The sequence below is a fragment of the Astyanax mexicanus genome, unplaced genomic scaffold, assembly GCF_023375975.1.
Source record: "Astyanax mexicanus isolate ESR-SI-001 unplaced genomic scaffold, AstMex3_surface scaffold_55, whole genome shotgun sequence".
Classification (NCBI taxonomy): Eukaryota; Metazoa; Chordata; class Actinopteri; order Characiformes; family Acestrorhamphidae; genus Astyanax; species Astyanax mexicanus.
This window is the reverse complement of record NW_026040065.1, coordinates 7,501-26,124: the sequence shown is the minus strand read 5'-3', so window position 1 is coordinate 26,124 and position 18,624 is coordinate 7,501. Positions and strand designations below refer to the sequence as shown.

General features: G+C 40.8%; 1 protein-coding gene across 1 annotated transcript in view; it reads left to right on the top strand.

Moving 5' to 3' along the window:
• zgc:158464 (SH2 domain-containing adapter protein F) overlaps positions 1 to 16,195 on the top strand; it is a gene marked incomplete at its 3' end in the record, with an annotated part of 45,954 nt that extends 29,759 nt beyond the window's left edge. Inside the window, 1 exon segment of the mRNA XM_049474108.1 lies at positions 16,063 to 16,195. Coding sequence (XP_049330065.1) covers positions 16,063 to 16,195 — 133 coding nt within the window.
• Between the last annotated feature and the right edge of the window lie 2,429 nt (positions 16,196 to 18,624).

The following is an 18,624-nucleotide window of genomic DNA, read 5'->3' as shown; positions in this document are numbered from 1 at the left end:
TATCATGGATTATTTCTACATCAATTTAGTAGATAGATTATCACAATTAAATAGCAGCTAGCATAGCATAGAAGCTACGCCCCCTGAAAAACTGGACTAAAATTATGTAGTGGCATAACTAAAGGGAGAGAGAGCCAGAAGGTAACATAGACACGGAGGCTCCCTGAAACACCAGCATCCACCCACTCCACCCTCCACAAAGCATCTCAGTTTACCCACAATTCCCTGGTTCCAGTAATTAAAGCTCCTGCAGGTTCTGATCTGGAGTCGGATCTGCTGGGGGGGGAAGTGAGGGATGATGCTGGACACGCCCGGTCTAATTCAGGCGGAGGGATTGGAGAATGTCACGGCGCTGTAAACACTTCCTGTCAGGAAGAGAGCACTTCCTCAATCCTGGAGCAGAAACCTCTCGCCTTTTATTTCCAGTAAAACTGATCCGGCCCACGCTGTTCCTCTCCGCACCCGTCGGAGAACCCGTCGGAGAACCCGTCGGAGAACCCGCCGGAGAACCCGCCGGAATTCTGCTTTAATTCACTTATTTACCCCTATAAATAAATAAATGAGAATAGGGCTGCAACGATTAGTCGATATAATCGACAATGTCGATTATTTAAATTTGTCGACTACAAATTTCATTGTCGACTAATCGTTAATTTGTAGCAGTACAGCATTCCACAAAGTGCTGGGGACAGAAGCACAATGGGAGATGGGTAAATGGCTCACTCACACAGTTTACACTGTTTGAGTGTCTTCAAAAGTGCCCAAACAAAACAGATTAATATCAATAAATATCAGTATAATCCATGTTTAAACAACATCTGGATATTTAAATCTCACGTTCAGCTGTTTTTCTGTTGTTTTTAGAGATTGAGGACAAGGCAGAAATATTCGTTGACTAGTCGACTAATCGAAAAAAAGATAGTCAGATTAGTCGACTAACAAAATAATCATTAGTTGCAGCCCTAAATGAGAATAATCTGTGGTAATATAATCACACTATCAGATTCTGGGTTCTGTAGATTAGCTCGGCGGCTATGCTACATATCAGCACACTGATAAAACTCCAGCCTGGACCATTTACCAAGCCAGTTATTAATCAGTCAATCAATTAATCAATCAATCAGTTAATTAATCTTTACTCATCCTTTATTTTCACTCAGGAATATATTGAGGCTGACACTCATGTTCAGTGCGTCCGAGTATTTACAACTTAAAAAGACTAAAAAAAATTATATTAAATATAAAATTAAGTATTTAATCAGATTAAAGTAAAATAATGAATTTTATAAACAAAAGAATTAAAAATAAATGATAAAAGCATTAAAACAATTAAAATTATTTAAGAAGAAATTAAATATTGGACAGTGGACAGGCTAAAATGTAAAGCTGTAAAATTAAGAGAATTTATTAAAATAATAAAAAATAAACACCAAAAAAGTAATAGAAGACAAAAAAATTAAATAGCTGAAAGTAACACTAAGATTATAACGAAATATGTAAAACAGAAAATAATATAAATAGAATAAAAATGAAAATAAAATAAATAAAACACTCAGTAATAATAATAATCTCTCCTTCAGAGATTCACAGTAAGTTTCTGTGGCTGTTTTTCTGCTTTATTTCTCAGTTTTCAGTTCTGTAGTTTAATCCGGGGTCTGAGGAGAGCTCCGTCTCATCTCTGAGTTTCCCCTCGGCTCAGAGCCTCAGATCAACACGAGTGCATAAACAGTGTTTAGAATCTTTGATTCCAATCTGCACTCGATTCCTGAACTGATTCACTCAGTCGACAACTCTTCATTTAAACCATCGTGTTTTTCAAAGTGTCCAAACTTAACAGAGATCACATGATCATTCAGGAAATATCAGCGGATTGGGGGCGGATCAGTTGGTATTGTAATAACATTATTTTTTATAGTTTGTTGCTAAAAAGTATGTATTTACAATTGCTATTAAAAAAAGTTTTATCTGATCACTTAATAAAACAAATCAGTAGATTAATTGATTAATAAAATATTAAATAGCTCTAGTAATATTTAATAGCAGCCCTAGTTTAGAGTGAGAAATCTGATATTGTTTTAAATTATTCCTTTATATTCAGCAACATAGAACATCTAATCTAACACAAATTAGGGTTTTGCTATTTTCACACTATTATTTTTTACACTAAATATTCCGTGCACCCCTTTTATAAATAAATAAGTAAATATTTAAATGTTCCAGGTGTGTTTTGTAGATAAATATTGACATTTGAAGCAGATATGATGATATCAGTTTGAGTCTTATCTCTTCTCTTGATGTTCAGACGACTTTTAGGTGGATCTTCTTCCCACTGTCAGAATCTCACCAAATACTAAAATTCAAATTCTGAACATCTTATTTAAAATGTCAGAGACTCTCAGTGTTCTGACTTTATTATTATTATTATTTTTACTATTATAAATGTATGATAATATTAATGAATAGTTGGTGTTTGGTGTTAGAAGGTTACTTCAGGTCTCCAGAGCTTCAGTGTGGTGGAGGCTGGTTATATAACAGCAGGGGGGGTGGAGCTGTTTCCTCCCTTAACCAATCAGATCCTCACCCTGACCTCACACTGCACCATATGGGCTGTTCCATATCATATAGTACGCAATAATATCCCCAACATTTTTAAATATGGTGATTATTGATATAATACTCTGAATTATGGAGCCGTATCACTCACCCCTAATTATCATATCGGAGTTCTACTTTTTTACTATTTTTATCAAAAGAAAAATATACACTGTTCTCATTATTTCCCATTATATATCTACTAGAGACAAATTATATCTGTCCAGTATCATTTATTTTACTTTAATCCTGGATATATGGAGATATTTGGAGTGTATTATTATTATTATCGTGATATTCTGGATCATTGACTTCTGTTACTGTAAATCTGATAAAATAATTGTATTTTTTAATATCTCAGTTATTAGGGGTGTGCTCTATCATATCGTATGCAGTAATAATTGTTATAGAGGCTGGTGGTGTTTGTTTGGGGCTGATTTGGAGATTTAAGGATTTGAGAAGATAAACAGGTTTTACTGAACTCTTTAAACACGGACTGGAACACTGGTTCTCCTGTAGCTGCAGTGAAGAGCTCTGATTGGTCGGCTGTGTGGACTGGAACACTGGTTCTCCTGTAGCTGCAGTGAAGAGCTCTGATTGGACGGCTGTGTTGGTGAATCTGATAAGAACAGTAAACACAGGGAACAGTGGCTGGCCACTCCCCATGTTTACGCTGAGTGTTTACCACGTTAGCGTTAGCTTGTGCTAAATGGTAAAACATGAATAAGCTAGTACATGCTTTACTGTGATAGAAATACAAAACTTGTTTGCTGACTCGCTTCGGACAGTAGGTACAGATCCCCACCTCAGATGAAGTCTGCTGGCTAATCAGGATGGTTCTATGCAGGTTTCCTTATTGCGATGTTACAATAAGGAAGGAGCCAAACGGCTTATAGAAGCAAATGATTCTTGAAACCAAACTCTCACAGCTGATTTACTGAAAATGGATGGATGTTTAGTGTTTATAGATTATAGAGGCAGAAAACACTGAAAAGTGTGGTGTTTACTGTGAGCTCCATGTGTTTCTCCATGTGTGTGTGTTGGTCGTGGCGTCGGTGGGCTGTGGTTTATGGCGTGTTGGCGTTTTAATATCACAATATTCCAGAGTATTCTTCTGATAATTTTCTTGGAAAAATAACCGAACATTTGAATTTTATTTAGTTAGTTTTAAGAATAAATTTCATACATTCAGCAGAAACAGTGTTTGTCTCTTTCAGGAACAGTAACGTATTAAAACAGAGTATAAAATAATAATAATAGTATTTGCAGTATTTCTGTGTTTGGTGTTCAGTTCTGGTTCTGATCCGTTATCTGAATCTGCTGCTGCTGGAGGGGGCGGAGCTTCAATACTGCTGACTCAGAACTTCTGAAACAGGGTCATTGTTTTACCTCTGTAGCAATTACCCATAATCCCCCGGGACCAACCCGCACCATCACACTCCTAAACCTCTTATCTCCACCGTTACTGAGAACCACCAACAGTGAACTCATTCATTTATACAATCTCTCCATCTCTCTCTCTCCATCTCTCTCCCTCCATCTCTCTCCCTCCATCTCTCTCTCTCCATCTCTCTCTCTCCATCTCTCTCTCTCCATCTCTCTCTCTCCATCTCTATCTCTCCATCTCTCTCTCTCCATCTCTATCTCTCCATCTCTCTCTCTCCATCTCTATCTCTCCATCTCTATCTCTCCATCTCTCTCTCTCCATCTCTATCTCTCCATCTCTCTCTCTCCATCTCTCTCCCTCCATCTCTCCCTCCATCTCTATCTCTCCATCTCTATCTCTCCATCTCTCTCTCTCCATCTCTATCTCTCCATCTCTCTCTCTCCATCTCTATCTCTCCATCTCTCTCTCTCCATCTCTCTCCCTCTATCTCTCTCTCCATCTCTCTCCCTCCATCTCTCTCTATCAAATTCAAATTCAAATTCAAATTCAAATTCAAATGGCTTTATTGGCATGAATTGTAAACAACAACTGTTGCCAAAGCAAACAATTCAACAAATACAAAAATAATAATCAATTTATGACAAAATTGAAGGATAATAAATAAATTACAATATGTGATAAAAAATAATAATAATAATAATAAGAAGAAGAAATAAATGTACATATAGTTTATGCAATAATATATATATAATTATATAAGCAGGGTGGTTTAGTGTAGGGTGGGGCTCTGGTTTCTCAGGGTGTGGCAGTTGTTTACATATTTAGCAGATAATCCAACACATTCTGGAATCTCTCCTAAATACAGTCTGATCAGATCTTCCTCTGTTATTAATCTGAGTGATGGGATGGTGGATGTGATGTTCTGTAGGAACTGGAGTCTGAGCTGGGTGTATTTAGAGCAGGAGGAGAGGAAGTGCTGCAGTGATCACACACTCGCTCTGCTCTGGGTCTCCAGTGTTTCCTCTGTCTCCCGCTCTCTATCTCCAGGCTGTGGGCACTGAGTCTGTACATCGTCAGCGTGTGTCTTTCTCTGGGGTTTTTAATTTTAGTCAGGTAATCTGCGAGGGTGTATTCTCTATTTAATGATCTGTAACATTCTAATTTATTAATGGAGGAAATTTCATGAAGCCAGTGATTAATATAGTCTGATTGCTGTGTTTTGTGGATGGTTTGGAGGTGTGTGTGTTTGAGGGTGTAGCAGGTGGTGGTGTGAAGGTGGTGGTGGTGGTGTTTAATGTGTGTGAGAGGGTCTGTTTCTGGGTGTGTGCAGGTATTGAGGTATGCTGTGTGGTGATATGAGTCTGGGTGGGATTGGGACAGGTGAGAGTGGAATTTTAAAGCTCTGGTTATGATGGATAGGGAGAGAGGAAACTGGCCGAGCTCTGCTCTGCACGCCAGGTTCACCGTGCTGCGATGGACTTTTAAAATTTCTTTGCAGAATTCCAGGTGAAATTTTTCTATTGGATTTGTGTCCCATGATGCGTGTCCTTTATAAATAATATCCTTGATAATATCTCCCTCTCCATCTCTCTCTCCATCTCTCTCTCCATCTCTCTCTCCATCTCTCTCTATCTCTCTCCCTCCATCTCTCCCTCCATCTCTCTCTATCTCTCCCTCTCCATCTCTCTCCATCTCTCTCTCTCTTTCTCCCTCTCTCTCTCCATCTCTCTCTCTATCTCTCTCTCCATCTCTCTCTCTCCATCTCTCTCTCCATCTCTCTCTATCTCTCCCTCTCCATCTCTCTCTCTATCTCTCTCTCCATCTCTCTCTCTCCATCTCTCTCCATCTCTCTCTCTCTTTCTCCCTCTCTCTCTCCATCTCTCTCTGTCTCTCTCTCTATCTCTCCCTCTCCATCTCTCTCCATCTCTCTCTCTCTCTCTCTCTCTCTCTCTCTCTCTCTATCTCTCTCCCTCCATCTCTCCCTCCATCTCTCCCTCTCCATCTCTCTCTCTATCTCTCTCTATCTCTCTCTCTCCATCTCTCTCTCTATCTCTCTCTCTCTCTCTCCCTCTCCATCTCTCTCTATCTCTCTCTATCTCTCTCTCTCTTCATCTCTCCTGTATCTCCTGTCTGGCGTTGGTGTGCTGCTCACAGATCCCTTCAGTTCTGTAATGTGGGAAAGCTCTTACTTTCACTATTAATCATATCTCTAAATTCTACTGCTGTTTTATTACCGTTTGATTTGATCTCTGATCATCATGAAGTGTTTAGCTTTTAGACGAACTTGATCCTCACTCATATTCCACTGTGTTTTTCTCATAATCTGATTTTATCTCCTGTTCTGATCGCAGTTTAGCTCTAATCTGAGGAGGTTTATTCAGTATCTCAGGGAGTGCATGTTTACCAGATAATGAAAGCTTAGCTTTTAGCGTGAATACCTGCTCTCCTCCCCAGCTTTAGCTTCAGTGCTCACAGGATTAGCTTGCATTATTTCATATAAACTACTTTTATACTCTAATAATTGTAAATAAATGGTAAAACATTTGCTAAATATTTAGTTAAGATTAGTTATAAATATAAACTGTTGCTTCTAAATGTGAGTTAAGTGTATAGATATGACATTTTAATATAATAATAAATGAATGGGTTAGTTTAGCCTCAGTAATTAGTGATTAAAATAAAAAAGTGTTGTGATTTCTCAGGGGAACAGATGGTTTTATAAGTGAGATTTTAGAGTTTATATTGTGGATATATTTGACCTGTTTATGGATTTAGAACACAGAGAATCGTCTCAGTAAATAAATCCGTTACTACTTAAATAAATCTACTTACATTTTAAATATATTACAATATTAAACAAACAAACAGCGGAAATCCTGCTGAAATTTATCAGAACTTTAAACTGTTTAACACCTTTATTACTCAATACACCGTACGGACAAAAGTAACGGGACACCTGCTAATTCACTTTTCAATACACACTCACACACACTCACTAACTCACACTCACACACACACACTAACTCACACTCACACACACTCACTAACTCACACTCACACACACACACTAACTCACACTCACACACACTCACTAACTCACACTCACACACACATACTCACACACACACACACACTCACTAACTCACACTCACACACACTCACTAACTCACACTCACACACACATACTCACACACACACACACACTCACTAACTCACACTCACACACACATACTCTCACACACACACACACTCACTAACTCACACTCACACACACATACTCTCACACACACACACACACACACTAACTCACACTCACACACACACTAACTCACACTCACACACACTCACACACACTCACTAACTCACACTCACTAACTCACACTCACACACACATACTCTCACACACACACACACTCACTAACTCACACTCACACACACACTCACTAACTCACACTCACACACACATACTCTCACACACACACACACTCACTAACTCACACTCACACACACACTCACTAACTCACACTCACACACACTCACACACACTCACTAACTCACACTCACTAACTCACACTCACACACACACTCACTAACTCACACACACTCACTAACTCACACTCACACACACTCACTAACTCACACACACTCACTAACTCACACTCACACACACTCACTAACTCACACACACTCACTAACTCACACTCACACACACTCACTAACTCACACACACTCACTAACTCACACTCACACACACTCACTAACTCACACTCACACACACACACTCACACACACTCACTAACTCACACTCACACACACACACTCACACACACTCACTAACTCACACACACTCACTAACTCACACTCACACACACTCACTAACTCACACTCACACACACACTAACTCACACTCACACACACTCACTAACTCACACACACACACACTCACTAACTCACACTCACACACACATACTCACACACACTCACTAACTCACACACACACACACTCACTAACTCACACTCACACACACTCACACACACTCACTAACTCACTCACACACACATACTCACACACACTCACTAACTCACACTCACACACACTCACTAACTCACACTCACACACACACTAACTCACACTCACACACACTCACACACACTCACTAACTCACACTCACTAACTCACACTCACACACACATACTCTCACACACACACACACTCACTAACTCACACTCACACACACACTAACTCACACTCACACACACTCACTAACTCACACTCACACACACACTCACTAACTCACACTCACACACACATACTCTCACACACACACACACTCACTAACTCACACTCACACACACACTCACTAACTCACACTCACACACACTCACACACACTCACTAACTCACACTCACTAACTCACACTCACACACACACTCACTAACTCACACACACTCACTAACTCACACTCACACACACTCACTAACTCACACACACTCACTAACTCACACTCACACACACTCACTAACTCACACACACTCACTAACTCACACTCACACACACTCACTAACTCACACACACTCACTAACTCACACTCACACACACTCACTAACTCACACTCACACACACACACTCACACACACTCACTAACTCACACTCACACACACACACTCACACACACTCACTAACTCACACACACTCACTAACTCACACTCACACACACTCACTAACTCACACTCACACACACACTAACTCACACTCACACACACTCACTAACTCACACACACACACACTCACTAACTCACACTCACACACACATACTCACACACACTCACTAACTCACACACACACACACTCACTAACTCACACTCACACACACTCACACACACTCACTAACTCACTCACACACACATACTCACACACACTCACTAACTCACTCACACACACATACTCACACACACTCACTAACTCACACTCACACACACATACTCACACACACACACACACTCACACTCACACACACTCACTAACTCACACACACTCACACTCACTAACTCACACACACTCACTAACTCACACTCACACACACACACTCACTAACTCACACTCACACACACTCACTAACTCACACACACTCACACTCACTAACTCACACACACTCACTAACTCACACTCACACACACACACTCACTAACTCACACTCACACACACTCACTAACTCACACTCACACACACTCACACACACTCACTAACTCACACACACTCACACTCACTAACTCACACACACTCACTAACTCACACTCACACACACTCACACACACACACACTCACACTCACACACACTCACTAACTCACACTCACTAACTCACACACACTCACTAACTCACACTCACACACACTCACTAACTCACACACACTCACTAACTCACACACACTCACTAACTCACACACACTCACTAACTCACACACACTCACTAACTCACACTCACACACACTCACACACACTCACACACACTCACTAACTCACACTCACACACACTCACTAACTCACACTCACACACACTCACTAACTCACACTCACACACACTCACTAACTCACACTCACACACACTCACACACACTCACACACACTCACTAACTCACACTCACACACACTCACACACACTCACACACACTCACTAACTCACACTCACACACACTCACTAACTCACACTCACACACACTCACTAACTCACACTCACACACACTCACTAACTCACACTCACACACACTCACTAACTCACACTCACACACACTCACACACACTCACACACACTCACTAACTCACACTCACACACACATACTCTCACACACACACACACTCACTAACTCACACTCACACACACTCACTAACTCACACACACTCACACACACTCACTAACTCACACTCACACACACTCACTAACTCACACACACTCACACACACACACACTCACTAACTCACACTCACACACACTCACTAACTCACACTCACACACACTCACACACACTCACTAACTCACACTCACACACACACACTCACACACACTCACTAACTCACACACACTCACTTACTCACACACTCACACACACACACACTCACTAACTCACACTCACACACACTCACACACACTCACTAACTCACACTCACACACACTCACACACACTCACTAACTCACACACACACACACACTCACTAACTCACACTCACACTCACACACACTCACACACACACACACTCACTAACTCACACTCACACACACTCACTAACTCACACACACACACACACTCACTAACTCACACTCACACACACTCACTAACTCACACACACTCACACACACTCACTAACTCACACTCACACACACTCACTAACTCACACTCACACACACTCACACACACTCACACACACTCACTAACTCACACTCACACACACTCACACACACTCACACACACTCACACACACTCACTAACTCACACTCACACACACTCACTAACTCACACTCACACACACTCACACACACTCACTAACTCACACTCACACACACTCACTAACTCACACACTCACACACACACTCAGTAACTCACACTCACACACTCACACTCACACACACACATACACACACTCACTAACTCACACACACACACACACACACTAACACACACACAAACTCACACACACACTCACTAACTCACACTCACACACTCACACACACTCACTAACTCACACACACTCACACACACACATACACACACACACACACACACTAACTCACACTCACTTCTTCTTGTGTGTATATATATATATATAGTGTTCTGGGTGTATATATTGTGTATATATGGAGATGTGTTGAGAGTGTTTATATTGGTGTGTGTATATATTATTATATATTGCGGGGGGGTGTTTGGTGGTGAGGTCGTGTGGAGGGTTAGCCGTAGCGCTGTACGCCGTGGTGAGGACGGGTAATTATATGGTTTGGTGATGTTTCTCAGCCCTGCAGCTCTACAGTAAATATAAAATATATCTTTATAGTGCCGTTACTGTTCCAGTGCATTCTGGGACACGGCTCCTCCGTACTTTCAGCAGTTCTTTATTATCTGTTTATTAGAACAGACTGAACCATCTGCCGGACTCAGGCTCCGCGGCGTCGGCTCACCGGGTCGATCCTGCTGATCAGAGACCAGCGTTCCCTCAGGTAAAGATTAAACTCAGAGCTCAGAACTGATCCAGGATCAGAGCTTCACACTCAACTTCTCTCCAATGACCTTCAAGGACAGGTTAGCGTAGCGTAGCGTAGCGCCGTGGTCCGGTTCTGGCTCAGATTCTGAACATAGCAGCCGGCAGATGGTTGGTCCCCAGGCGTCGCTCGGATCCCGGGCTGAACCGGTCTCTCCATGAGGCCCTTGCTGCCCCGCTGCTACTTCATTAGAGCGTACGCCGCCGCGCCGCTAATAACCCCTCCCCTCAGAACCGGGCGGAGCCTCGAGTCCGAGGAGGATAAGGTGATAATCACGTACGCTGAGAAAATGGAGGAATATGCAAATGAGAGAGGAGAGAGTTTGAGTCAGGGGTTTTGGGATTGTTTTGGTGATTAGTGGTTGGGTTTGGTCTCGGTGACGCTGAGCTCCGTGTTGATTGGTGGAGCCGGAGGGAAGAGGTGTGTTTATCTCTGAGTAATTTGGTAAATGTAGAAAAATGCTTAGTTTGGAAATTCAGACTACGATATTATTCAGAACAATTCCTGAGAAATTCCTCAATCTCAGCGCCGGCTCCACCAATGAGAACTCTCCATCCCTCAACCAGCCGGAGAATATATTCAGATCCTGTTTACACTGATTTATCAGAACATTATGACCTCCTCCTTGTTTCTATACCTGTTATAATCTGTTATTATTTCAGCTCCACTGATCATATATTTCACTCTGTAGAAAACCACCACAGAGATACAGATATTGGTCTGGGTTGGGTTGAGTTAGTTGGGGTTAGTTTGAGTTGGGTCTGGTCTGGGTTGGGTTGGGGTTGAGTTGAGTTTGGATTGGGTTTGGGTTGAGTTGGGTTGGGTTTGGGTTGAGTTTGGTTGGGTCTGGGTTGAGTTGAGTTTGGTTTGGGTTGAGTTTGGTTGGGTCTGGGTTGGGTTTGAGTTGAGTTGGGTTTGGGTTGAGTTTGGTTGGCTTTGGGTTGAGTTTGGTTGGGTTTGGGTTGAGTTGGGTTTGAGTTGGTCTGGTTTGAGTTGGTCTGGGGTTCTTCGGTCTGGTTTGAGTTGGTCTGGGGTTCTTCGGTCTGGTTTGAGTTGGTCTGGGGTTCTTCGGTCTGGTTTGAGTTGGTCTGGGGTTCTTCGATCTGGTTTGAGTTAGGGTTGGATTTGGTTTCAGTATCTTGTGAAAGCGCTTGTTTTGAGTTTATGGTTCTTTAGTCTGAAAATATGAACTGCAGTAAACTGTAGCAGTTGATTTTATAATAAACTGATTTATAAAGTGATGTGTTATCAGTATTTTTGTTGAGTTGAGTTTAGGTGAAGCTGTTCTTCAGGTTGCGGTTCTGCTGAAGCTGGTGGAGTTTGGTGTGTTTGAGGGTTGATTGATGCCGGGTCAGCGAGAGACTCTTTTAATTTCGTCGCGCCAACGACAGAAAAATGAAGGATATTTATTTAATCAAAACTGTTGAATACCGCCGAGACCAGTCATTAAACTCACGCTGCACTTTCACTTCCTGTCACTTCCTGTCATCTTCTTTCATCAAATTTATTATTTATTTCTTGAGTTTTGAAATTTACAGTTTATTTGTACCGATCAAAAACAGCAGGAGATCAATCTGAACACAAATATCAGTTTTAGACATTCAGGATAATATTTACAACTGCCAAATCTGATCAAATATATTTCCTAATGTGAGTTATGTGTCCTTTTTCCTGAGAGATCACTGATATAACCTGAGTTATCCAGAATGAACAGGTGAAACTAAAGAGAATGACCATGAAAGTAAGGTCAATAACATAAATAATAATTGCTTTATTCTATAATTAATCACAGAATCTGTATCGTAGTTTAAGAGTAAAAGTGCACGAGAATGCCAGACTTAATCTGTATATAAGAATTAGTTTTAATCTTTTATTAATGCAGGCAAGTCCAAATAAAACAATCAAAAAGCTAAACAACTAAACAACCCTTTTAACTTTTTAACAAGTGTTTCTTCTTCCATATATAAATTTTTCCAGTTTACAGTTAAAACAAAGAACAGAATGATGTGAAACGATCTTTGGGAGACGGATCTTTGTTTATCTGTAAGATAAATCCTATTAGTCAGTTTAATATAAATGTATAATAGATAATGAGCATAGTGAAGAGATACATATACTGAAATATAAAATCATTTATTTTATTTACTTTATTTTAAATGTTTGTGTCTTAGTAACGTCTTCCTCTTTGCTCTACAGCCTAAATTAACTCATTAATTACTTATTAAGATTTATTTTTGTGTGATATTTATAGTATATATTGGAGGTCTGTTATTTGGAAGTCACTAATAGTTGCTGTATTGATTTTATTGGTTTTAAAGGATAATAAACACTTTATAAACACTATATTAGTAAATTACTGAGTGTGAACTATTACCCAGTTCTCCGTTTTATTAATGTGTTATAAATGGTATTACATCATAAGACCTGTGTTTAGTGTTGGGTTTATTATTGCAGAATTTGAGTTTGTGGAGTTAATAAAAGATAAAGCTCTAATAAAAGCAGTGTGTTATATTCCAAAGTGAGATTAAATACATCGTTAATTAATGCTTTACTGCTTTTTTCTGATTGGTCCAGAACAGGCTGCTCTGGTTCTGCTCCATCTGAGCTTTTTGGAGAACACAGAGAAACACTGCTGATTGGTTCCTGTCCAGCTCTGAATCCGGTCCAGACCGCGGGCGAGTCCAGATCAGCAGATGGACGGGCTGAATGTTCCTGCTGAAGCTAAATCACCAGAATCTTCTGACCGTAATTAGTGAAAACTCTACAGTGGTTTCACCGTTCCCTCGAGTTTTACTCGAGTTTCTGAGGATCAGTTCAGCAATCGTTTGTAACTTTCCTCCCCCTGCACTCGACGCTTCGCTGCTCGGTGAACGCAGGACATGGTTACGTATTTAAAACCACAGCTGTTTGTTTTCGTGTCTTGCTCTCGGTTCTGTTCGGTTCTGTTCAGTCGGTTCTGTTCGGTTCTGTTCAGTCGGTTCTGTTCGGTTCTGTTCAGTCGGTTCTGTTCAGTCGGTTCTGTTCAGTCGGTTCTGTTCGGTTCTGTCCGGCCGGTTCTGTTTTATACGGGAGGCTGCGGTTATTTAAGGTCGGCTCTGAAGCTCCTGGTGAAAATGTTCTGATCACGCCTCTGTGTAACGCAGGGGATCGGGTTCCTGCGGGAGATACTGGCGAGATAATGAATGAAGTCCTGAACTTTCTGTGTTTCCAGAGCCCAGGATGTCCAGTTAATTACCATACCCAGTATGAATTACCCTCAGAATAAAAACCTGAGGCCTGCAATTACCCTCGCCTCCTGCCAGCGCTGCATTCCTGCTGCATTGTTTACTGCAGGAGGGGTGAGTTTAGGAAGTGGGTGACTGAGTCTGACGATGCAGAGAAGTGACCCGGGCTGATGATGCGACGGATTGAAGCGGTGATTTAAAGTGATGGATTGATGGCAGAAGGTTGAAACGGCAGGTTGGTGGTGGAGGTGGTGGGTAAATGTGGCAGGTTGAAGCGGTGAGTTAATGGTTAAGGTGGTGATTTTAAGTGGTGGATGGTTGAATCGGTACGTTGAGGCAGTGGGTTGATGGTTCAGGTGGAGGTTTTAAGGTGGTAGGATGAATCAGAGGGTTAATGGTCGTGGGTTCGTTGGGAAGGTTGAAGCGGTGGATTCATGTTGAGGCAGTGGATTGTATTGGTGGGATGGTTTAGAAGGTTGAAGCGGTGGGTTGAGGTGAAATGTTAAAGCACTCGGTTGATTCAGAACATTGAGGCTGTGGGTTGAGGTGCAAGGTTGGAACGGTGGGTTGGTTGAGAACGTTTGAAGCAGTGGGTTGAAGCGTAAGGAAGGTAGAAGCAGTGAGTTGATGGTTGAGGCGGTGGGTTGGTTCAGAAAGTTTGAAGTGGTGGGTTGTAAAATGTAAGGAAGGTAAAAATCCCGAGTTCATGGTTGAGGTGAAAGGTAGGTTTAAGTTGGTGAGTTGATGGTTGAGGTGGTGTGTTATTGTTTTAAATGGTGGGTTGAAGTGGTGGTTTGGTTTGAAAGGTCGAAGTAGTGGGTTGAAGCATATAGAAGGTAGAAGCGATGAGTTGATGGTTGATGCAGTGATTTGAAGTGATGGATTTGTTCAGAAGGTTGAAGCTTAAGGAAGGTAGAAGCGATGAGTTGATGGTTGAGGTAAAAGGTAGAAGCGGTGGGTTGAGGTGGAAGGTTAAAATGTAAGGAAGGTAGAAGCAGTGAGTTGATGGTTATGATGGTGACTTGGTTCGGTAGGTTGAAGCGGTGGGTTGAGGTGGTGGTGTGTTTGTTAAGGGAGGCGAGTTTAAGTGATCTTTTTTTACTGCAGTGTTTAAAATGCAGAGCTGGTCAGTGTGTGATTGGATTATTGCAGATAGATTTGTGGTAAAAAAACAAATAGATGAAAAGAAATCAATAAAGGTTAAAAAGAAAAAAAACAAAAAAAGAACAAAAGGATAAAACAGAGTTGCTTCCACACATCTGATGCATTTACATACACATTTATTTATATGTATATATTACATGTGCTCATCTACCTGTGTTGGTGTTTCTCTTATTAGTATTATGGGATGTCTCAGTCTGTGTATGAGTGAAAACAGAGCGTGGTACGAGACGTTCTTTATCTTCTAGCTGATGATTGATCTTATTGCAGCTCGATTGGGTTTATGTGTTGTTTACGTCAGGTTTTATTCTGTGAGTTTATAAAGCAGAAATCACATTTTTACCTCTATTTAAACATCTGAGTTTTAAAATAACATGTTTAGAATTGATTAGCGATCAGTAATTGATTAGTATTAAATCGTTGATCGTCGCTCTGGTTGTTTCTCTGCAGGTAATAATTCTGGAGGACTACGCCGACCCGTTTGACGTTGCGGATCAGGTCGGCGCCGCCCCGAGCGTCCCGGAGAAACCGGTGGAGAATGACGGCTACATGGAACCGTATGAAGCTCAGAAGATGATGGCTGGTAAGAAAGCGGTTCAGCTTTTATCTTATTCTGCGGCTGTTCGGTTTCCTCAGGTATTGGTTTTGATAGTTTATGAAACGTTCTCTGAATTAAAGCTCTCTGATTGGCTGTTAATTCAGAGTATTAAAGGTATGAAGCTCTGGCCGGAGGTGCTAACATGTGGAATACCTGGGTTACTGATGGGTTTTAATGCAGGAGAAGATTGAGAAAACTGTTGGGAGACATTTTGATTTGTTTGCATTTCTACTGTAATTAAATCTTATACTTTCATTTATTGTTAGTGATATTATTTTTATTTTTATATAGACGGTATAAAATAGGCCCCTCTGTACGTTCAGATCAGAGATCTCAGTAGGAGATGGTGATGCTTTGGGAGATTCTGAACTTCTGAAACTCCACCCTACACTAAACCGCTTACCAAATCAGCCACAACATTAAAACCATTAAAAATTGATTATCTGGTTTATTATCTGTAGATGAATGTAGAGCAAGATATTCAGCATCAGGTAAAGCTGGTTTCAGATGGTCTGAGCTAGTTTTTGATGGAAAAGGTGGTTAAAAAGCTGGTTAACTATGTTTCGCACTATAAGATGCACTTAAAATAATTTAATTTTCACAAAAATCATCAGAGCTCCTTATAATCCGCTGCTCCTTATGTATAAATTCTACCAGTCAGGTATTAAGGAGCAGTAAAGCCACTCCACTGAAGTACAGAGTTATACAGGAGTTTCAGTTTAGCTCTCCAGCACTGAGACTGGAGCTTTATTAGCATTAGCCGCTAACCACAGTGCTAAGCGCTAACTCCTTCACTGTTCAGAGGTGGGTATATCAGACTGTAGTCTACATGTTTACTGTGTTAAAATAAGCTACATGGGAGGAACTGCTAGCTGATATCACCCTGACTTACCGGAACACTCAGGGTTCCTTAGTGTAGCACTGTCAGGCAGCATTAGCTGCTTCCTGCGGCTAGCGCTAGCTGTTAGCTGCTAATGCTAATGCTGCTGCACCCAGCCTTAGTGTAAATCTGGAAATTTAATCTTAATGTAAATAAACAGAAGCACTTTACTCACCCAAATAAACAATTTTCAGGAGAGAAATCTGTGTAGAATAACATCCAGCACTCATTTCACTTTAAAAGAAAATGTTTTTTTTTTAAGAATTACAGGTTTGTCAACTTAACTTAGATTTACAGGTCTCACCACCCAGCGGTGAGACCTGCTGAATTAAAAGGAAAACATGGCGACACCCCTGTTCCTTACTAGTGTCACATAATGCACCATCCAGTGCGCCTAATAGTGCAAAAAATATGATATATAATATACTGGTAAATATATTGTTTAACCAGTAAGATTTTATTTATGTAGCATTTTATCCTGGTGATGGTGGTCGTGCTGGTTGATCATATCGAGCTGATCAGGCTGTTTTTTCAGCAGGACGGTCGGTTGAGGTGTATGTAAATTGTATGTAAATCACAGTAATGTTAGGGAGGGTGATACTGCGGTACTGTGCGGCACGCTGGTTTTGGGTCATGGGTTCAAGTCCCTCTCTGGGTGGAGTTTCTACGATCTCCTCGTGTCTCCAAAAACATGGAGATCAGGTTAATGGGGAAAGTGTGAATTGTGTGTGTGGATTCCAGTGGTTTCCGGTTGAGAGTATGCTGTCTGTGATTGGCTCTTCTTTCTGCAGTGGCTTAATTAGTTTAAATAGACACACACACACTCACACACTCACACACACACACGCGCGCTTGCATAAATAATGATAATTATGATGTCATGTGGAGAAGATATTGTTATCTCTCAGGTTTTTATCAGGCGGTCGGCCGGAACAATAGGAGAGTTTATGGAGGAGTGTAGCGCTGGAACAATAGCCAGACTCTGCTATTGTCCTCTATTGTCCTCCGTCCTCAGACACACAGCGTGTGGACACTAACACCGAGAGACAACAGGAGGAGAGACGCTCTGAATCAGATCATATTATATTTATCTACAGCTTCTGATTCTCTTTCTAATAAAAACGCAAATCAGTCATAACTGAAATAAACGGATTCTATATTAGAAGTGTTTATTAGAATTATTATTATTAGATCATAATGCAATGATCACGAACCAAGAGATGCAGTATCAAATGCAATCTCATCATATGCTTTTTTATGCTCAGTACAAAATCTGAAAAAAAAAAAAATATATATATATGTATTTTGTACAAATTGAATTAACTCAATACTATGGATGCATAGAATATTCAGCACCCCAAATAAATTAAAATTGTAGAATAATTGAAACCAACCAATGATTATATTTTCATTGAGAAGCAAGAAAAAAAATACATTTATGTTATAAAATTCATGTCGTGATAATAAAAGAATGAAAACCTGCAAAATAAAAATTGTGTTTTATAGGAGTTTATATTGGTGCATAGTGGTGCTG